Source organism: Cydia splendana, chromosome 5 (assembly GCF_910591565.1).
Source record: "Cydia splendana chromosome 5, ilCydSple1.2, whole genome shotgun sequence".
NCBI lineage: Eukaryota > Metazoa > Arthropoda > Insecta > Lepidoptera > Tortricidae > Cydia > Cydia splendana.
This window is the reverse complement of record NC_085964.1, coordinates 24,810,847-24,833,780: the sequence shown is the minus strand read 5'-3', so window position 1 is coordinate 24,833,780 and position 22,934 is coordinate 24,810,847. Positions and strand designations below refer to the sequence as shown.

The window sequence follows — 22,934 nt, the reverse complement described above, 5'->3', positions numbered from 1 at the left end:
TATACGTACCTGTTTTATTTTACTACTGACACAAAATGAATGAATTACACTAAGCATCAAAAGTATTTATGTACTATTCCCTAATAGCTTAACAAATATACATAATATATAAAGATACTTTAGGACGCGAACTGAAGAGGTATATATTTATTTCTAAAAATAATTCTAGGAAAATAAGGCAAATACTTTTGGAGCGATGTTTGTACGAATTTTTATTTGAATTATGACTAGCAGGTATACAAATCTCGTATACCTAGACCACATACTCGACGAGTGGCATGGGAGGTAGTGAGGGAAGTAGGCAGAGACGTAGTGTGGCCGCGATACTCGTCGTCTGTCGCCATACTGCCCTGCATACTTCCCACAATGTTTCCCATATAACCACTCGTCGAAGTTGTGGCCGGGGTAGTAGAGCAGATTTTATGAATCAACCATCTTTTTGGAGTTCGTCCCAACATGAAGCTTGAACATTTTTTAGGACATCAATTAATTTAATTATTGAGTTCAGACGACGTCGCAAGCCAACGCTGATATTCTACAAGTAATTGATAATAAAATAATTGAATAATTGAAAGCGAATAATTGAATATTAGAAACGGTTGTAAGAAAAATAAAACAAATAATTATTTTTCATTTATGTTTTAGCAGTATAAATCAATTGGACATGGTTAGTATAACGAGCGCAATATAACGGAGTCGGCGTCAACAGCGCGCTATTCCTCTCGCCGCGCCGCCGCCGCAATGTCGCCGCTCGCCTGCTCGCTGCTCGTGCTCGCTGTGCTGATCGCCGCCACCGACGCCTTGATAGCAAATCCTTTTTGTAGCTTCCTGGAATTGGGTGAAACTGGTAAATATCACTTTATTATCGCCTCAGATGTGTTACATTATTCTTTAAAAAAATTATTTATTCCAGCTTTTATTGTCATTGACTTAAAATTCCCACACATTAATTTATAAAAAATACGGTTTGTATAGTTATGTAAATAAAATAAAGAAATAAAATTATTGATAGTTTTTTAAATTAAGTACAATGACAAATTTACTGTCTTGAGTAAGACTTGAACTCGCGACCACTGGGTCACTAGCACAGTGCTCTGAGTGCAGCAAAAAGGCAACATCGTAGTGTCGTCCCGTTTTCTTAGATTGATTTGAAAGGGACGACACTATGATGTTGTCACTTTTTAATTTCTACAATTTCTTGTCGGTCTATACAGTTGATTTCACTAGGTCGCCTTCCTAAAGGCCCATATCGTGGAAATATTTGCTGTCTTTGAATTAGTATACGTCTTGACAGCTTAGGTGACAGAGCACTGGGATGGTGATCCAGTGATCGTGAGTTCAAGTCTCACCCAAGATAGTAAATTTTTCCTCTTTTAAATTTACTATAAGCTTCATCGTTTTTATTTAATACAAAAGTAAAATTGGAAGAATTAAAAAAAAAATATTTTTACAGACGGCTATCCAGAAGATAATTATGTGGATTTTACGCTAACCGGTGCTGATGGCTCCCTCACTATTCCTGATGTAAGATTTCTATTAACTATTGTTTTGAAACATGTCATTTAATTTTATACGGGATTTATGAAGAATTATAAACCTACTTGCTACCTGTGGCAATACGGAAACTTATGGTAGCATGGAGTTTTAAGGTAACTTTTTATGCGAAGTTCAATAATAGAGTGATTACCGTAAATTGGGGTGAGTAGGGTCAAAACTGAAATTCAAACCTCGATAACATTTTTTTTTTTTTTTTTTTACATATGAAAACTGAATGGTGTATATAATAAGTGTTCCAGACGTTTGTATTTTAGTTTTTATTTTATTTTGGGTAGTTCCATTTCATAAACTATAACTATAACTTTGACAATAAAGAGGAAAACCCACCTCACCCCGTAATGCCTCGTATTTGGGGTGAGAGGGGTTTTCATACAAAGGTGATTTTTGGAAGATTGTTGGATCGATTTTTTTTTATTATGCGTATTACTATAGCTCCATTTTAAATTGGAATTCCCTTCTCACCCCCCTCTCAAACCTTCTCTCTCCATTCATAATCCACCTCTCCCCGCGAAACCTACTCACCCCGTTTTACGGTACATTGAGTTTTTCGGTTATCCGAGCAATATTCACGGTTGCTCGTTGTAGTATAGCCGTTAATATTTATACCGTTTTGGCACAGTCATGTAATATTTTTTATCCCCAAAGCAATAAAATTATATTACAAGTTTTACGCCAATGTCTGTCTGTCTGTCTGTGGCATCTTAGGTCACAAAGGGATGGACCGATTTCGATGCAGTTGCTTTAACGTGAAAGCTAGTTTCCTTGCGGTGGTTCCTAGCTTGTTTGACAAAAAACGATCAAGCAGTTTGAAGATTATCATCCCTTTTCCAAAATTATTTAATATGTAAGACATTTTTGTGCGTAGGGGTTTTTTTAATTATTATTTATTTAAAAACAATAATTAAAAAAATATATATTTCTAGAAATGTACCAGGCCAGGAAACAAGTTAATCGGCGAGTCTATCAGCGTATGTAATACGCCCAACTCTAAGCCAAAAATCAGACAAGCATTGCAGTCGGATTATGACTTCGCACCGAATTTCGGCAAAGTTTTCATCTCATGTCCTATCGAAATCCCTGGCTGTGACCGTCTCCAGGTTGAGGTAATGCAGTTTTGCGGAATGGTGACTGCACCTAATTGAGTATTTGAGTGACGGTCATGATAATGTGATAAGAATCTAATTCTTTTCAATGATCATAAAATAAACCGCAACATGTAACGAGTATGTACTTTATTTTACTTACAATTCATACAATTAACATTGTATTTGCGTTATGACAACACAATACGATAATTGTACTTATATTTTTTTTATACCACATCGGTGGCAAACAAGCATACGGCCCGCCTGATGGTAAGCAGTCACCGTAGCCTATGGACGCCTGCAACTCCAGAGGTGTTACATGCGCGTTGCCGACCTTTTAAAAACCTGTACGCTCCTTTTTTGAAGAACCCCATACTTTAGACTTATTCCAGCTTTTAAAATAAAACAAATCTGTTTGGGTCCAAACTGTTAATATCCGAAGGGTTAGGGTTAGGGGTTAGTTTAATTTATATTTTGTACTTCTTTGTGGCAATAAAGCATTTTCATTTCATTTCATTTCATTTCAAGGGTAAAAAAATTAACTTATATTAGGCACTGTCCAATTAACAATCATAATGAATCATACTCTTTTTTCTCTATACATACTTAATTCTGTATTTACAGACCTGTGTACCCATAGTGTAAATTTTATTCGATCGTATGCTTTTGCGTTAAGTGGCATTTTGTATAGGATTTTGAGTTCCAAAACGTCCCGCTTGGCGCGCTGTTCAAGGTTAGGAGGCCGTTAATTTATTATAAATAACATGAAATGCGTTTATTTGCTTAACATTATGTACGGATAGGATTTCAATTAAATATTTACAACGAAAATAGAGCCAAGAAAAAAATTCATACAGTGTCACAATATTAATAAAAATCTACATTGACATATCCCTTAACGCTATAAAAATTGTGTTCGCTTAAAAATATTATGGTCACCCGTCTAAATTTAATAAGTGGCATAGCCCTCTCATACGGTTCGGCCACGACATCGAGCGATTTGCGACCGCGGGAGGAGAAAGGTCCGATCGCTGTGTCACGCTCCAACCTATGGTTATCGCTCCCGCCGTCGCAAGTCGCTCGATGTCGTGGCCGAGCCGTTAGTCATAGTGGTTAGCTTGTAGCGATTGTGGCAGTTTATTACGCAATGAGTATATCATTCCATCGACATTATTTCGATAGAGCCAAATAGTTTTTTGTATGTACAGTTGACGTCAAACATATGTTTACACTTTTGCACCTTATGCTTTTATAATAAGGCGAAAAATGTAAACATATAGTCTTTGACGTCGACTGTACCAAGAAGTTTATTCGGCCGATTAGCTAGCATTTGGATTTACTTGAGCCATAAAAGTAAAGTATTGGCACAGAATAAATAATAGTACTAGGTACAGAAGACTCACTCTCTAACAAAACGCGTCTGTTACTATCAGCACAGATATGGCCGCTAGGTGGCGACAGCGCCACGCGCGGCTTATGGCTTTCCCCAAAATTGGTGTGGAACGGATGTACTTTTAGCTACCTGTAGCAAAGCGACGAAATCGCGGAGTGAGCCACGCCTGGTACTGGTCATGTTTTTTTTTTACAAATATGCATATCTGGCTCCAATTTCACCACGGTGACAGGTGCGACAATTGTAAAACATCACTGTTGCTGACGTCACAGGCATCCATGGCCTACGGTTACCGCTTACCATCGGGCGGGCCGTATTCCTGTTTGCCACCATCATTGTTTTATTAAAAAAGCTTTATTATATCGGAAAAAAAACAGATATTTCTCTTGCTAAGTTTATGACAATTGTCACAAGAAACACTACAATTGTCACGAAATTCCGACATGTAACTCATTACCTGTCAAGAATTACCTACAATTCTTCTAAATCTTGACAATTGTCAGAAACTTCGCAAAAGAAATATCTGTTTTTTTCCCATATAATAAAGTTTTTTTAAATAATACAATGATGGTGGCAAACAGGAATACGGCCCGCCCGATGGTGAGTGGTAACCGTAGCCCATGGATACCTGTGACGTCATCAACAGTGATTTTACAATTGTCGCACCTGTCACCGTGGTGAAATTGGGGCCTGCTATGTACCTATAGATACCTACATGGCAATTAAGGAAGAATTAATTTTTTTTAAACATAGGCTTACACTATCAACATGTAGGTATATAATTTGTACTGAAATAGTACGTTGTGTAATAAATCGAAATCTATTATAACTATCATTATGCGGCTTTGTGTATACAAGATAAAGTGTTATGAATCAATTCGACACGGAAATCATTTGATATTCTGCAGAGCGCACTTATTACGCCGAAGTCGACGAATACATTTTAACTAATACTAATAAGAGGCATCACGTAAACAAGTTTTAGTACTTGGTTATTGAAATAACTAACTATACTGTAGGTACGAACGTATACCTAACGGAGTCGGCGTCGACAGCGTGCTATTCCCGCCGCCGCCGCCGCCGCCGCCGCCGCCGCCGCCGCCGCCGCCGCCGCCGCCGCCGCCGCCGCCGCCGCCGCCATGTCGCCGCTCGCCCGCTCGCCGTCGCGGACGCCAGGCTGAATCCTTTTTGCAGTTACTTGGAGTTGAGAGTCCGATTAAGGCGATAGTGGATGATCACTTCTTCATACGAACGTATGAAACGTAGTCCCCATTTTGCTTCCTGTATATAATCACACTAGGTCGGAAAGTCACTATATCCCGGCCTTAAAAGTACTTTAATACAGTCTATTACATCCTTTTAATCAGCGGTCGGCAACCTGCGGCCCGTCACTGTCACTTGCGGCCCGAGTGGCGCCTTGGCTATTTTGTATGTAATAGTGACAAACGACAATGTCTCATAAAGTCATAAATATTAACAAAGTACGGCCCGCGTCACCTCCGTTAACTACTTTGGCTGCTAAAAGGTTGCCGACCGCTGCTTTAAATTATAGTTTGTTTTCGATCGAAAACAGTTGAGTTTATAGAGGGTTACTAATGACAGTAGGTATTTACGCTGAGAAGGTATAATGGTCTTCATCTTCTTGTAACCTGCTCACCAAGATGTCAATTCTAATATAACAATGTGTTATGGTTTCGATCTGACCTTGACGATCGTCTTGGTGATTGGCGCGCATCGCTCGCACGACTTTTACTTCATTTTGAAGTTCAGCGTGAACGTGAACGATCTATCGTATCAAGTGCAGCGTGAACGTGAACGATCTATCGTATCAAGTTCAGCGTGAACGTGAACGGTCTATCGTATCAAGTTCAGCGTGAACGATCTATCGTATCAAGTTCAGCGTGAACGTGAACGATCTATCGTATCAAGTTCAGCGTGAACGTGAACGATCTATCGTATCAAGTTCAGCGTGAACGTGAACGGTCTATCGTATCAAGTAATAAGATCAAACTCGTAAGAACTTGTTAAATCTGAATCAGGCACCAAATAATTATAATGAACATACTCTTTTTGGGTTCCGTACCCAAACGGTAAAAACGGGACCCTATCACTAAGACTCCACTGACCGTCTGTCTGTCTGTATCTGTCTTTCACCAGGCTTTATGAACCGTGATAGGTAGACAGGTGAAGTTTTTACAGATGATGTATTTCTTTTGCCGCTATAACAACAAATACTAAAAAGTACGGAGCCCTCGGTGGGCGAGTCCGACTCGCACTTGTCCGATTTTTTCTGTAAATTCAGACTATCGTAAAAACGGTAGTTTACATAAAAAAACTTGTTCAAAGCGTACGTAAACTACAACAGTTCAACGGAGCCGGTTTGAAAATATAGCCTAGATTTGAGTCCCGACGATCTAGGGGTTTAGTAAGGCGATCCAGTGTATCGTCACGCCGAAGCCCGTACAAACTACATCTATAGTATTTTTCAATCAGCTCGGGTATGGTGACAGCGGTCAGTTCCATACAATTTATAACTTTAAAACGGCTACAAATATAATGACCACCAAAAAATACTTTGGTACCCTAAATAAAAAAATCATGCTTACCAAAAAAAATCACTGAACACCAAAAAAATTAGGCCTAAAAATACAAAAGTACCACCACTTTAATTACGACTGCACTTCAAATTGTATTCAAATACCAAATATATTGAATGATCACCAAAAATCATTAATGATCACCAAATCTTGAAGACCAAATTAATTCGATATTTTCACCTAAATAAACCACTATGATTACCAAAAAATGTATACATATTACCAAATAAAGTAAACTGATGCCAAAATTACTAGCTCCTCCCGCTCAACCCCCCGTAGCCCGCACCGCATACCTACCTAACCTAATCTACTTTTCTAGTAGCATTTCGTTATGCTACTAGAAAAGTAAGTTAAACTGCTATCAGTTAAGTGGGTTAGGTTAGGTTAGCACTGCGACCCTTACAGAAACGAAATGGTACTAGAAAAGTAGGTTAGGTTAAGTTTCAACTGCTACCCATACAGATACGAAACGCTACTAGAAAAGTGGGTTAGGTTAGGTTTGAACTGCGACCCTTGCAGAAAAGAAATGCTACTAGAAAAGTGGGTTAGGTTAGGTTTGAACTGCGACCCTTGCAGAAAAGAAATGCTACTAGAAAAGTGAGTTAGGTTAGGTTTGAACTGCGACCCTTACAGAAACAAAATGCTACTAGAAAAGTGGGTTAGGTTAGGTTAGAACTGCGACTGTTACAGAAATAAAATGCTACTAGAAAAAGTTGACGAAGTGGATTAATTAATTTAATAGGATAACGATATATTAAATGTTTGCACATTTTTAATTAAAATGTGGTTACAATTTTTGTGATCATTTACTATTTTTGCGTTTACAATGATTATTTTGGAGCCATTTGCTTTAATAGGATAGCAAGATTTAAAAATTTGGTTATCATTTTACATTAAAATGGAGTTCTAATTTTGGTGATCATTTACTATTTTTGGGTTTACAATGATTATTTTGGTGTCATTTTCTTTAATAGGATAGCAAGATGTAAAAATTTGGTTATCATTTCACATTAAAATGGGGTTTGATAATTTGGTAATCATTGACTATTTTTGGGTTAATAATGATTAGTTTGGTGTCATTTCCTTTAAAAGGATAGTAAAATGTAATAAAATTGGTAATCATTTCACATTAAAATGGTGTTATAATTTTGGTGATCATTCATGATTTTAGGGTGGTAAAATAGATTTTTTTGGTATTAAATTTTACTAAATCTGGTGATCAGTTAAATAGCAGCCCTTTAAAACACTAAATACACTTTCATAACGCGCCGCTTGGCGTTCGTCACTGAGGCGTTGACTCGTTTATTCACGTAGGCGAAGAGAATTACGAACTGTACAAAAATGGAGCGAGGATTATGCAGGTGGAAGTTTGGATTGAATTTAGGTTCTGAATATTCCAGAGTTTATAGATGGGGTTGAAGTGAAGGTTGAAGGGCTTTGTTGATTTCTAGGACAATTGAGGCATAAGCCAACAAGCAGTGAAAGCAACTGGAAATTCTTTAGGGCTGCTTAAGTGGGTAAACGGGAAGGGGTCTTCACTTTCATTTTGTAGCCATCAGGCTTGTTGTCTGTTGTTGGTATATGTATTCGTTTAGTGAATTTGATTAGTAGGTAAGTAGAAAAATGTTTATCTAATGGTGTGTGTATAGGAAAATCCGAAAATGAACTCTAATATAAAGGAATTTAGAGTGATTTTCGGATTTATATGATACTAACTTCAGACCAGAGAACTTCGTCCGCGTAGGTAGTAATAGGATTTCCATGATAATAAATGAAGATATCTACAAACAAACTTTCAACTACAAGGGTGGCGGTTTAAGATAAAAAAAGGTAACAGATTAGAACATACAAATAAGTTACCTAAAAGAACATAGGTACTTTTGCAAAACTTCTGTGAGACACATACATAATGAACCGGTCACTCGCAAGCAATCTTCGATTTAATACGTGAGTAAACCGGTATAATATTTAATATCCTTTTGCATTTTTTAAATTAGTAGAGATTCAGACTCACCCGTCACACCAATTCAGTTTTCTTTATAGTTATACCTGATTTGACACGAGCAACTACACGAAACATGAACATCGTCGTCTGTCTGCGGCTGCTCGACGTAATTGATCTATCTCGAAGCATCGCCGACAATGGACGGAGGCTTATCGGAGCGTCTTGGGTTTTAAGGGTAAGCCCTCTGAAAGTTTCGTTGCATCTCGCTGCACTAAAATAGTCTATAATCACAAATAACGAAAAAACCTGTCTAAAAATAATACAACCTACTGTGATACTGTGTATTACGAAATAAAAACCACTGAGATGCAAAACCAAACATTTATAACAATTAGTGTGACAAATATGCATTCGTCACAAAAAGTTGGATTCAGTAATTCATATTGTATTAAAATTATATAAGACTTACAAGTTAGTCTCTTTTTTTTATTTCAAGCATATTTGAGTGTCCCACTGCTGGGCAAAGGCCTCTCTCCTAAATTTCCACGACTCCTGATTTGGCGCTTCCTCCGGCCAGTTGTTCAGGAAGCTGTCCAGGTCATCCCGCCATCTCCGTTTGGGCCTGCCGCGTCCACGTCCCTCTACCGGCATCCACTTGGTGGCTAAGCTAGCCCACCTCTCCGGATGCATGCGGTAGACGTGACCGGCCCAGTCCCATTTGAGCCTCTGCCGTATTTGAACTTCAAGATATTCACAAGAGACGACACGTACTAGATCCATTCTAGATACGTTATAGGTTAGATATCAACTAGTTCTCTTTTGCAGCGCAATTCGGGCAACCAATGTCACTTTTACGTTAGATAGAGTAAGATATCTATTAGATGTGAATTGGATCTCTAAGTCATATCCTGTGGAAATCGTTCAACAGTATCTCCAGAATCGCGCAAATGTCAAATTTGACATGTGAGATCTTAAACATATCGTTATCGTATCTTGGTGATGTCTAAAAGATGTCTAATAGATGTCTATTTCAAAATCCGAATCCCTAGCAGTTTTAGTCTCTTAGTTAATAATATTATCTAGACTATTTAAGATAAATATCTTTTATCTTTATGTTATTGCATCTTATTATGCAAAAAAACTTGAATATCCTGTCACAGATGATACACAAACTAGAAATTTAAACAAGAGCGATTTATTTTCGAGCATTAAAGTATTAAGAACAAATATTTACCTACGTTTATTTCTTCATATATGACGTACTAGGTATTTACTTTTTATTCGTTATTTTATTTGTGGGACTATATAAATAGGAAAAATCTAATTTGTAAGATTAAAAATCAATCAGAGACGTAATACTAAAAAAAAAACAAAATATTAAGAAGCATCGCCTTAAATAGTCTTGCGGGCATCGTCTGGACTGGAGACAGTCGATGTTATCGCAGCAGCTTCTGATGTTGAAGGAACAATGAGCCTCAAGATGCCCGGCTACTCTTGTAAGTCTGTATGATAACTGGTCTATCACAGACATGTAACTTTCTTAGTTATTATACCTACCTAGCTTAGCTTAACTGCAAGATCAAGAGATGAATAAGTTCGCCTTTGTAGACCTATTCTTTTTTTGTTATTATTGTAGCCTTTAAATTTGTCCCTCTTGTGTTTATATGTATATGTCGTAGTCAGATCGTATAATCCGCTCGGGGCTCCGTCTAGTTAAGCTGCGAAGGAAATGCTTTTTGAAAAGAAACAGTCCGACGAACTCTAGATTTGATGGACACCCCAGCGTTTGTCAGGCAGCGCCACGAGTGTTAAAAATGGGAACTAAAAACTGTCAAAGCGGCGGCTAATGACTCGCTGTATTACATTACGGCTAGCCGTGTTGAAGAACGTATGGCGCCGAATACTATCCGGCGGATTCTCATTCAGCCGCATTCAATCCGGCTAATCGTTAAACCGCCGCATTTCAAAACGCCCCTGTTTTTGAAAACGGCTAGCCGTAATGTAATACGGCGGATTATACGATCCGACTGCGACATATACATAACTTTTTAAAACATACCGGGTTAGGTACTACACCCCCTTTGATCATATAGGTACCTAACTAAAATATTTATTTTGACAAAGAAGCCTTGAATATCGCTCGCGCTGATTGGTGCATGCGAAATCACCAAGACAATCATCTAGGTCGTGTCAAAACCAGTTCACAATCATAAAAAAATGTTTAATTTGAATTTAATCGTGCTCAAGATATCAAAATTAGATTAAAAACGTATCCAATTTCTAAAACAGAATTGGCTTCAGTGATGATGGTACTAGCTTTGATTTATGACCAATGGACGGATATTGAACGAGTAACAGGTAACATCAGTAAATAAAGGCAAAAAATGCAATTTTTCGATAAAATTGACAGGTTGATGGAGCATCGGGTTGGAGGGTGACGATGAGTTGGGAGGCTGAAGGGATATTCGGCGATAATTAAGTATTATTTTTTTAAACTTGGGTCTAGAAGGCTTATAATACTTGAATGTTAGCCACACGCTTGATCTCGCACATTTGCTACGGGTTAATACGTAGCACGTAGCGCGCATTATGTTACCCCTCTACGAATGAATCGGAATCTTTGGGAGCATAAGGATGCGTTGTTTTATCACAGAGTTCCTATGGCCAACTTCTGTGTCTATCATCAGATCACCTCGATGGTACCATGCTATTGCACAATGCACAGCATTGTCACCCAACACCCAAGCAATACAATGCAAATTAAATAAAAGCTAGTGAAATGAAACGAATACGTAAAGTAAGGCCTATTATTTAGACCTCCAGGATTTTGTCCACAACACAACCCATTTACTAACTTAACTAACTAATATGGCTCAGCGAATCAAAGAGGGTCTTGGCCTCCGAAACGAGAGCACGTCACTTTTCCCGATCCTGTAGGGCTACCGCCAATACCGAAAATCGTCAATTGCGGGCATTTTTCTCTGTCACTCTAATTACGCCTTCATTGGAGTAAAAGAGTAAGATCCCCGCAATTTGCGAATTTCGGTTTTCGCGGTAGCCCCTCTGCGCCGTTTCCCCACAAGAACCCAAATATTACAATTACAATTATTTTGCAATTACCCATCCCAACTCAATTACTTACATTTATTTTATTTCCAATAAAGACCCGAGAGAAGAAGTACATGACACAATGATTTTGTATGTCTTACTGTGTTAAAATGCAATAAAAATAAGATTTTATTGCGATTTTCAGATTTTAGATCAAGTATTTTATTCAAACATTGAATATTTGACAGGTTTGTCAATATTCTATCTGCCCGATTCGAACTTTAAGATACGTCAATTAATGGATCTAGAAATGATATGGATTAGATGTGTCAGTGTCCAAAAGTGACGTTTTTGTTTGAAGAAACGTCACATTTGACATTGACATATCTAAACCATATCGTTTCTAGATCTATTATCTGACGTATCTTAAAGTTAGAATAGGGCCGTGTACCTACATCGTTTCCGTATCTTGGCCTCATGGATATTTGTTTCAACTTATTACCCTACAAGAAGATAAAAGACTGCGCATAATCCCATATCAGTCGCACACTCAATTCCATTTCTCGAACAACAATGACATCGTAATTCTGTCAATCATATCGTACAAACTGTCTCCCGTAATCCTCAACTCATAGTCACCGTACGCTGCAGTAACGAAGTGTCACCAGAGATTTATGACATGACAGTGATTTGGCTGTTCACACTGTCACCGGCACTTTTGCAATCTTTAACACGCTTAACACAAGGATACAGAGTCGATAATCGCTTTAAATAGCTATTGTAAACACATGCTAAATATAAAAAGAGTTTACCGTTTTTTTGCGGTTGATAAAGTCTTTATTAGAAGGGAATAACGTCAATTTTAGCGTATACTGGCTGTTTTGAACGAGCTAAGGACTTCGAAAAGTTATTGAGTGTGAAAGCAAATTGATGCACTCTTTTTTATAAAAGGTTTTTGCTAAATTAAGCTCTCTTGTGAGTTATTAAGGTGCTATTTTGCGTGGTGCTTGAGGAAGTTTGATATACAGAGCTTGCGTGTTTGCTGAAATATAGATGGCAAACATTAGAGCGCAGAACAGAAGAGAAGACCGTTGAGAACGGGTAATTATGAAATATGTGCTCGACGTTTAGATGAGCATCAAATGAATTATGGAACGGAACTTTAAAACCTCGTAGTTATCACTGTTATCAGCAAGTAACTAGTCTCTTACGAGATCAATTACTTGTAACGAATCAAAATTATACAAAATATAAATTACTTAATTAGCGAAAAGCAGAGAGAATGGCTAGATAGTATTTAAAATATTTAGTGTTATCGTTTAGTTTGGTCGCCGCCGCCGCCGCCGCCGCCGCCGCCGCCGCCGCCGCCGCCGCCGCCGCCGCCATGTCGCCGCTCGCCCGCTCCCTGCTCGCGCTCGCCGCGCTGCTCGCCATCGTCGACGCCAAATGCAGAACAAAGATCATAGGTAATGCGTCATCTTACGAGGAAGTTAATACGTTTGGTGTCTTTATCTAAATAAACGTCAGTCTACAACTCTACAGCAATGAAATTGACTGCATAACTACTTAAGTACAGCATTATTGCGGCGCGAAGTGAATGCCGACTTACTTAAATGTCAAAATCGAACATTTCTCTAATGGTGTTAAAGGTGACCATGGCTGAACATGGACGACGGCGACGATAATTGCTTACTAAGAGGCGATTCGTCTGCTCGTCTGCCTTCTATCCTAAAAAAACTCTGCGATTATGTTGTTATGGTTTTTTTTGGTATTCTCAGGTTATGTAACGAAAACGGATACCGGCTGGAAAGTATACAATGCTGCTCCTGGAGGAGATGTCGTTTATCTTCCTAAGGTAACATGTATATGTATAATATAAACACACACATCAATTACAATTTTATAACAAAACCAGCTACCTACGTATGTAGCTAAAAACATAGCTAGTCTAACTCATAGCTATCGCCAGCGGTATTTCCGAACCGATACGATCTCAAAACCATCAAGAAAAAAAGCATAGTTACTCTCATATTAAAAGCTAGCAATGCACTTGCAACCCTTCTAGAGTTGCAGGTGTCCATAGGAAACGGAAATTGCTTACGTTTGCGTTTTAAACACAATCATAATGATTTAGTTAATTTTAATAATAATAATATTTTTTTATTTTCAATGTCTATTGTATGAAGCTGTTGATTTTTAAATTAAACGTACCTGTATTGATTTAATTTTAATTAAAGATCCCAATATCTTCAATATTTTTGTTTCATATGCCGGATAGACCTACTACATAACAGAGACAGTGGGCGAGAAGATAACCGCCTGCAACAATGATCCGAACGCGCCGCCGCCGACAATAGAGGTGGCGCCGCCGACGCAGTTCACACAAGTGACCGTCGTGTGTTATGCAGATGACTGCCCTAAAGGGGCCACTGTTAATGTGACTAAGTATATTGAAGACTATTTTGTGGTCTGGCCGTAGTTGGATACGGTTATAGTTGATAATTATACTAGTAGTTCGCCCCGAACTGAGAACTCGCGGTTAACCAAAAATTATATAGAGCGATTGCGATTGACTTTGTTCATTGTTGCACCTACTTATTAGTTATTTACTCTGAGCGTACTTAGGTACTCGTACCAAAAAGAATCTCGTACTTAGCTAGTGCGACATAAAATAGTAGAAAATAAATGAGGGCGCCACTTTCTATGTAACTGTCACATTTTTGACGTTAAATGCTTACACATGGCAACAATTTAGTATGGACATTTTTGAGGTCCATTTTATTTAATTTCTACTATTTTATGTCGCACTATCGGCGGAAATGGATCAAAAATCACGTGGATTTATTGCAAGGTCTGTGGAGCCCTTGACTGATAGATTTAATCAAAGAGTAGTATGTATAAAATATAGGACAAAGAGATCCCTCTCGTGGAACTTTTTTGCATCCATTTTGAAGTGCCATCTGTAATTCTTAACCAGAAATATCAACGTCAATATCAGGGGGGGGAGGGGCATAAATAGCATCTAAGTATGTTACGAACGTAAAAAACTTTGACTGAAAAAAGGCTTCAGGACATTTATTAATACACGAAAACAGATTAGGTACTTTAACTTGACTGTTGATGTAAATAAAGTAGGTACCTATAATACACGGCTGGAATAACACACAATTCACCACGAAACAAAATTACACACAGCAGGTTGTGAATCTACCCGCCATGATTTTTCTAAATTTTTTGGTAATAAAGTTCTCAGCAACTGTGATGGCGTATGAAAACTTTGTTTCTTTTAACATTGTAAAACTGAAAGTATTTTTATTTATCTGAATGATGTCATAGTACAGACAATAAATGGGGTGTTATAATATTTTTAGTTTTATTTGACAAAGTTGTTTTTTTGTGACAATCGCCTCCATGGCAACGATGGCCATAAATAATCTGTTCTAACAGATGTTTTTTTGTTTGACCCATGCCCTGGATACAAGAGTTTTAAGACGTTCTGACGAAATAAAGTAGAGCCATATTTAAAAAAAAAGTTTAGCGTTAAGTAATATAGATGTCGCTATTTTTTCGAATAAAGTGTTTTATATAGTTACGTCTGTCCCTCCCCTGGATTTAAGTCAAATTTAAGTATAGCGTATAGATACAAATCATAGAGATTAAAATAAACTGTATCTGTGCTAAGCTGAAAAATATTTCCTGTCAAATGTCACATACTTATATTATGTTTACATTATTTTATTTTTATCTTGCTAATTATTTCAGAATGGTAAATTTAAAAACGATATTATAAAAGTGCAAACCGAGCACTTTCCTAAATTCGACCATGTTTTTAGCAAATAAAATGACCAGAATAGCAAGACCTCTCACAAACAGCTTTTTGGCCTTCTAAGCTCTTCTACCTCAATAATCCCTTGATCGAGCCTGCTCATAATTTAATGACTAAAATATAATGCGCTCAACTACACGTTTATCCGATTTCATTGAAATTAGAACAAATTTACTTTAGTTCTTGAGTATCAAACTATCTTCTGACAGTTCAGCTTAAAAACATCGAAATGCCGGGACGTGCCGCTAGCCAGCCGCGTGATCCAAGTCGAATGTAAGAACTTCGCTTAGCTTCGCTCGCTCGTTCGATTAAATTAATGTTTAATAAAAATGGGTGTTAATGTTATAAATGTTTCCGAATTTATTTGATTAAAGCGTGATTTCGTAGACAGCTAGTTATTATATTTATTTATTTACACTTCATTGTACAACATAGTAAGTAATATACAAACGGCGGACTTAGTGCCAATTGGCATTCTCTACCAGTCAACGTACAGTAAATTGAAGAATACTGAGTAGTTTGGCCTCAGGATAGAGGTATCTTGGACGCCGTCTCCGTTCTTACATGTCACAGTGTGACGATACTCTTACAATTAAATGTATATCGCTGCCCCAATATTACGGGGTTCTATGTTACATTTTCAAGATAGTTGAAATTCGACTTAATGTCACTATGACAATGTTCAAATTTCATAAAAGTGAAACATAGAACCGTGTAATATTAGGGCAGCGATATGCTATGCTATGATACAACATGTATATAGAATACAAGATTCTACCAAAGGAGAATGTTTAACACAATTGCAATATATGATAAGACGTTACACGTTATAGCGTTTTTTCGTCTAAAACATCTTCAAAAAATATATATCTTCCTAAAATCACTTGAAGCCAATATAAACCTGAAAACTCGTTAACAGTTTCGCGAAGAAACATAAAACGTACTTTTTTTTGCCAAGTTTCCGGTCTGGTGCCTCTGCAAGCATTGATACAATAAATTGATCTATTTTAAATTTTATGGTTAGGACATAAGGTACAGTTAGGTACCTAACTCGACTACATACATTCTGCTGTTGACCTATACAAATGAAACAATTATAAAATTTTATTCACCATTGCACCTCACGTTCCCATGTTTCACCAATAAAACAACCAACCATTTTATAAAATAAACCACGTTAAAAACTGACACACGCCGAGCCGCGAACAAAGCAATTTAAAAACAAAATACTTTCATACTCCACCAAATTGGTTTTCATTGAATCTGTATAACATTTTAACGTTGTCCTGGAGCAACTTTTAAATTCGGAGCAGGAAATTGAAACAAAAACGGGACAGGATGGTGTTTGACGATAAAATTAACATGTTCATGTCAACTGTTCAAAGACCGGTAGTCGGTAGTCGAAAGTTCATGGGCCACGGCAATTGCTTACCATCAGGCTATTAATCTCGTCGTTTGGCTCCTATAATATATAGCATTGTCCGCCTTTTGTACAGTCAAGTGTAAATATATGGGTACGTATAACTTAGCTCCAAATATGTCAAATATAGTCCTTATTTCTCTGACATAAGAGCTATGGGACATATTTTTGAGAATGATGTGTGCACCGATATTTGTACACATGACTGTATGATTGTATTTTTTTGTATAGTAATAGTTCGAAATACCCCACAGAAAATTAAAGGCTAATTAAGATGAATCACACATTCGAAATCCCTAGCAATGTACCTTAAATCAAGGAGCCCCTTAGGGTAAAACCACCTATTCCTGCCCCTGAGCCGTCAAGCGGCACCCCTAAATCAGCGCCATTACCCACCCCGTATATCTCGTCTTTACCCTAACTTCATGCGGTAAATATTCTTAATGTACGCGTTTCAGTGCTTTAGAATAATTTATTTTATTAGCGCTTTTTACAGTTTAAATTTAATTGAATTGCATTTTAATTGGTGTTTGTGAGTTAACAATGTTTAAATCATTTTAAGCTTGTACTATGTAGAAATGGGCGAGTTAAAATAGTTATTTGTACAACAAGAGATCAAAGTTTGATATTTCTTCGAGGGCTTATTTTGAGTCCCGTGCAAGCGAAAGATTCTATAATAGATTCACGAGCGTAGCGAGTGAATCTAATTTAGAATCTTGAGCGTAGAAAAGGGATTCAAAAGCGCACGGGATGTAAATAACTTTGATCTCGTGTAGTACACAAAATTTTTCACCCTAAGCAGTGAGAACATACCTAGAGGGACAGAGATAATAGAACCAAAGTATATCGAACTTGTATTAGACCCCGCATGTTGAAATGACATTTGACTATAAAGGTCACTTGAATGACATTTTGTCTCACTCAGTGAGCAAAATGCGATTTTGCTCACTGAGTGAGACAAAATGACTTAGTGAGGAAAATCGCATTTTGCTCACTGTTTTTAAGAAGCAAAGTACCCTTGTTCGAGCAGCTGAGGTGAAAAAATCTTTTTTAAGTGGAGCTAAGCTAGGTACCATTTCAAGAATACCCTACCCTACGTGTTATAAATTTCACGGTCTTATCTTCAAACGTAAATACATTATATTTTTTATTACACCTCAATAAAAGAAAACAATATAGAAAGAAAACAGCAGAACAAGTAGAGGTAATCAACAGGTGGATTTATGGTTAAAAAACAAACTCTTCCAGACAACCTTTTTATCTTAAACGGCGTCTTAACCTGGGCGTTGTCTATCAGTATCTAATAATAATGGGACTGTTGTAAGTAAATTTATTTAGATAAGAATATCAATAGGTAAAAACACATTTTCCCTAGATTTGTCTGTTTCCCGGAATCTTGGTCTACAAAAAACACAAGTAGATCGTACAAAGAAAATAGTGTTCACTCATTCCGCCGTCGCCATTATTTTGCAACTCCGCCGTCTCGGCCACATTCGTTTTCGGAGACGTGCACTTAGTGCTGCGGTTGCTAGGCAATAAACAGCCTTACGCCGTAGATTTACCGCTGACAACGAAGATGCCCGTGCCAACTCAATGTTCGGGCATTTAAATAGACTAATGTTTTATGTTTGATGAAGACTGGAACCATAATTTATTAGTGCCTTACTTTGTTACCCGACTGCCAAAAGAGCAGCCGAGCCGAGTACATCAAAATGGTATCTGAGTGATGTCATTTTGTGCTCATTTGCCCGTGCGTGCGTCTCGCTCGCGCCAATACGTGTATGGACAAGTACGAGCGAATTGTAAGCGCGGCTGATAACTAAATGACATTAATTTGCTGTCAAAATGTACGTTCGAATTAGCCTGAGTCGAGTTACACCTTAAAAGATACTTAATCAAATTAGGTTGCAATTTAACACTACGCATCCTTGTGAATATGACTGATTCATCTCTAGGAAATTTGTGTTAAGTGTAGCACCGGAGCAATTTGATTACTCACAACTGTACAGGATGCGCACAATAAACTTATTACTATTAATAAAAAAAATATTTCTAGATTACTCACTTTGACTGGCGCGTATCATTCGTGCCATTCCCGCTGCCGCCATGTCGAAGCTCGCTCGCTCGCTGCTCGCGCTCGCCGCGCTGATCGCTGCCGCCAACGCCGCTTGCACTTCAAACGTACATGGTGAGTCTTAGTATTTTAACCTAATTTTACGGTTTAACTTACTTTACGTGTTGTTTTTTTATTAATTATCTCGCCGTGTTTTAGTCACTCGTGCGACATGTTTCGGAGATGTTGCGCCTAAATGATGTTGTTGTGACTAAAAATCAGGAGATTACGACAGCTTAAATCGAAGTCTTGATATTATTTGTTTTCTGAATTTGGATACCTAGTACGAGAAGAGGAAAACCGAGGAAAAGGTGGATGGATTGTGTAAGAGATGGTATGAAACGAACGTAAGTGAGTGATGAAATGACGGGCGACAGAGAGGTGTGGAAGAGAAAGACATGCTGCGCCGACCCCAAGTGAATGGGACAAGGGCAAGAGAATGATGATGAATTTGGATACCTAGACTCTAATAATATTGCTTGTTTATTAGTATTTAACTGATTTTTTGGTTCACAGGAAACGACACAGACCATGTGGAACTTTTAGGGCCATTTGAGGTTTCTAGTTTCGACGCCGAAAAGGGGAAAGTCATTAACATTGACGACGTAAGTTTTATCCCTATTATAATAATATCATAAATGCGAAAGTAACTCTGTCATACTGTTACCACTTCACTCTTAAACCGCTCAACCGATTTAGAGGCCCTAGGAAGGAAAACGAAGTGGCGCCAGTGGCTGCCATTAGTTTAATTATAGTGACGTTAATTAACAATAACGTTATTTTTTGTTTCATACGTAGTCCTGCGGACTCGGTAAACCAGTAGGCGTGACAATAAACGCCTGCAACAGCCACTCCAGCCGCACGTTCTCAGACATGGAACCGCCACATCTCAGCTCCAACATGACTCACGTGGAGGTGCGTTGCGAGCCCCGCGCCTGTTCTTCCGGAATTCATGTACAAATCATACAGTACTGTGATTCAGGAAGTTATGTAACTATTAGACCATAACTATACGAATGTTAGAATTATACCGCTTAAAATATTTTATTTCATTGGAAAGAAGTAAGAGAATACAATTGTTTAAAGCCACAACATACTACACAAATCATTAATTAATTTTCAATTTCAAATGAGAAACTACTTTAACTGCTCAATTTGGGCATGCAATAAATGTAAGCTCCACTAATGGGCAAATACCTACTATTATACAGGTATATATGCATTTACATATAACGATTGTTACTATTTGTCATTCAGATTAAATTTTCAACATACGATTTTGAAAAGAATTTTGATATAATATACAGGGTGTCCCTAGCCATTGGACGAAGCCGAAATGTACATTTATGCATTAGGGTATTTAGAACCAGTATACAAAGTATCATAACAATCGGTGTAGCGGTTACGAAGAAATTAACAAATTACGATTTTTTTACTTTGGAGCAACCTGTATGTGTTAGTAGCTCCTGAGGTAATAAATAGTATGAAACCTTCTTCGACCGTTTTGATTCTACTTTTTATTTATGGCATTAATAAGATTCTGACTTTACACAAATGTCATCATTGCCGCACATTTTCAAACAAATTGTCAAAAGCACTGCCAATGATTAATACAGTAAGTTTCTTTTTGTTGTCGATTACTGGAAATAACTTTTGTTTGATAATTTATTTTTTTATCTTTTGTTCTAATTAAAAAAATATTACCGTTAGAGCATTTCTGAGAAGTAACCCTACGTGGGATTTCAGGGTTTGTCCAATGGCTAAGGTCAGCCTGTATATGCGTCAGCATGAGCAGGGCGCCGAGCGCGAGCAGCGAGCATCCGAGCGACATGGCGGTGGCGGCGTCGGCGGCGGTGGCATCATGCGGCGACATGGTGGCGACGGCGTAGATAGTGTGCTGACGCCGCCGACTCTATTATGTGCTCCGGATACATAAAAAAGTAAATAGATAAATGGATTTGGTTTAAAAATCGCACAATGGGAAAATGATAACTATAAATTATAATGTTGAGACGTTCCTACGCGAAAACTAATCATATTCCGTGGCTCGGTTTGCTGTGGTAAGGTAAGTATAGCTTCCAACATCTCTCATGAACCAAATCTTAGCTCAAAGCGTTTGGTTCTGTTTCGTAGTTTACCGTAATTACCGTGGACGTATTATTCATAATAATGTCATAACTTTGCTCTGGTCGGTGGAACCAATATATTGCGGCATATAAATTGGAGATCAGCTACTCTTTTTTCTTTCGCTACGCCACTACAAGTACAAATCGAGATGGGACAATCGAGAAATAACTAGTTCACCGGAGCGATAACGGAGACAGTAATTGGTCAAACGGCCATCTCGGACAATCTCGCAGGCACAATTAGTCTACGACTGCGGTGCTCAAACTTTAGACCCAAAGGAACGGTGAACGAATGTCTCTCATGACCAGGGCTCGGAACCAGTTTTTTAAAAAACCCCGAAATAGACCAATATTTTTTACTATTTTATGCTCTTTACGTAAGACTGAGTCATGTATTTAGGTAACAACTTCGTATTATTAGATTGTCCCATTAAAAATGAAATAATAAACCAATGAAAGAAAATGAATGTAATAATAGGTACCGGTATTTTTCGTATGACAAAGAAACCGGTTCCGAGCCTTGCTCACGACATTAGTCTAGCTATATCTCATTTTATTTCTAATATATTTCCTCACGATGTTTTCATTAATTGAAAAGCAACAGGTAAATAAATCGAACCCACGATCTCCCTTTTGAAGCCGCACTCTGCATACATTGATTGGTCAAAACAAAGTATAATTTAAATATCTACCTAACAATACATCTATCATACAATATATATATGGGCTGTACTAATTATTAATATCACATGTAATGTGCAATATCACCACAGAAAGTTAGAGAACCTCTGGAGTCTAGATAGTCCAGGAGCCAATTAAAAATATTTCCGTTAAGAAAGAGGGATTGTTTCAATACTCACCGTTCTGAACAAACTGATCTCAACTTTAATCCATTAACATTAGGTTGAAAATGGCTTGCTAATCTTCAAATAGTATTGCAAGATGAATTGAATGGTAGAAGTGAAAATATTGAGTTGAAAATTGGTCCCGTGTCGAGTAGGGATGTAGAAACTCGTGATTGGGTCTGGATGAGAAAGGTTAGTTATAACCTATCGATAATTAGCTTGTGGTTAAGGGTTACACGAACATGTCGCTAAAACGCCGCTCCCATACAATCGAAGTTACGCTCTCATTTTAAAACGACAAGCTTAAATTACGTGAACTAGGTATTACTTTTCGTCGCTAAAAATTGTTTTACAAAAAAAAGTTGAGCTAGTAGAAGTTTTACTATGTGAAACATTTTTTCTTAATTTGTGAGTGGATAATAGATTACATTACCTATAATAAATAAGCATCAATTCCAAGCAGTAAACTCTAAATCTGTTTATGCGGCTGAAGTTTTGAGGTTTCAGTGAGTTTTCTTCAATCTTTCATATTTCAGCATTATACAGAGTTAAGCACTTAATCTCCCTAGTGCTACATTTAATCATCTTGAGATGCTGTATTCAAAAACTGCTTTAGAACCTTCAGAGCTGCTCCATCCAGTTTAAAGTTGACTCCCAGTGTTGCAGGAGCTACCTATGTTTCATTTAAGACCCCGTAGGTTACGGTTCTTCTCTCACTCTCACTCTCACTGATTATAAGCGTGAGCGAGATGGCTGTGCGTGCCCAGGTTTGCGGATATATCATGTATAGAAATTTTATTTTTTTTAAGTTCTTATAACAAAAAAAAGTAAATGTATAATATAATTTTTATTTTATTTTTAGCTTCTGTAAAAAAAAAAAATTTTTAGGTGCGTTTTAGACCTATGTTTTAGATATTTTTCTTTCGAGCTTATCTATGGGCCAATAGTTGCCTGAAAATAAAGATTTTCATTTTATTTC

General features: G+C 37.6%; 3 protein-coding genes and 1 long non-coding RNA gene across 4 annotated transcripts in view; all 4 read left to right on the top strand.

The window, feature by feature from the left end:
- Positions 1-22,934, top strand: part of LOC134791036 (uncharacterized) — a 195,956-nt gene that overhangs the window by 144,630 nt on the left and 28,392 nt on the right. The gene's annotated exons all lie outside the window — the stretch shown is intronic.
- Positions 678-2,783, top strand: LOC134791005 (uncharacterized). The gene is made up of 3 exons (XM_063762055.1): positions 678-847; positions 1,454-1,524; positions 2,481-2,783. Exons 1-3 carry the CDS (start codon positions 742-744, stop codon positions 2,697-2,699), a joined length of 396 nt encoding a protein of 131 aa, XP_063618125.1. The 5' UTR covers positions 678-741; the 3' UTR covers positions 2,700-2,783.
- Positions 9,262-14,138, top strand: LOC134790363 (uncharacterized). The gene is made up of 4 exons (XM_063761132.1): positions 9,262-9,344; positions 12,949-13,091; positions 13,404-13,480; positions 13,904-14,138. The coding sequence occupies exons 1-4, from the start codon at positions 9,262-9,264 to the stop codon at positions 14,102-14,104; spliced, it is 504 nt and encodes a 167-aa protein (XP_063617202.1). The 3' UTR covers positions 14,105-14,138.
- LOC134790317 (uncharacterized) lies at positions 18,838-19,992 on the top strand. The gene is made up of 3 exons (XM_063761088.1): positions 18,838-19,059; positions 19,501-19,589; positions 19,783-19,992. The coding sequence occupies exons 1-3, from the start codon at positions 18,978-18,980 to the stop codon at positions 19,990-19,992; spliced, it is 381 nt and encodes a 126-aa protein (XP_063617158.1). The 5' UTR covers positions 18,838-18,977.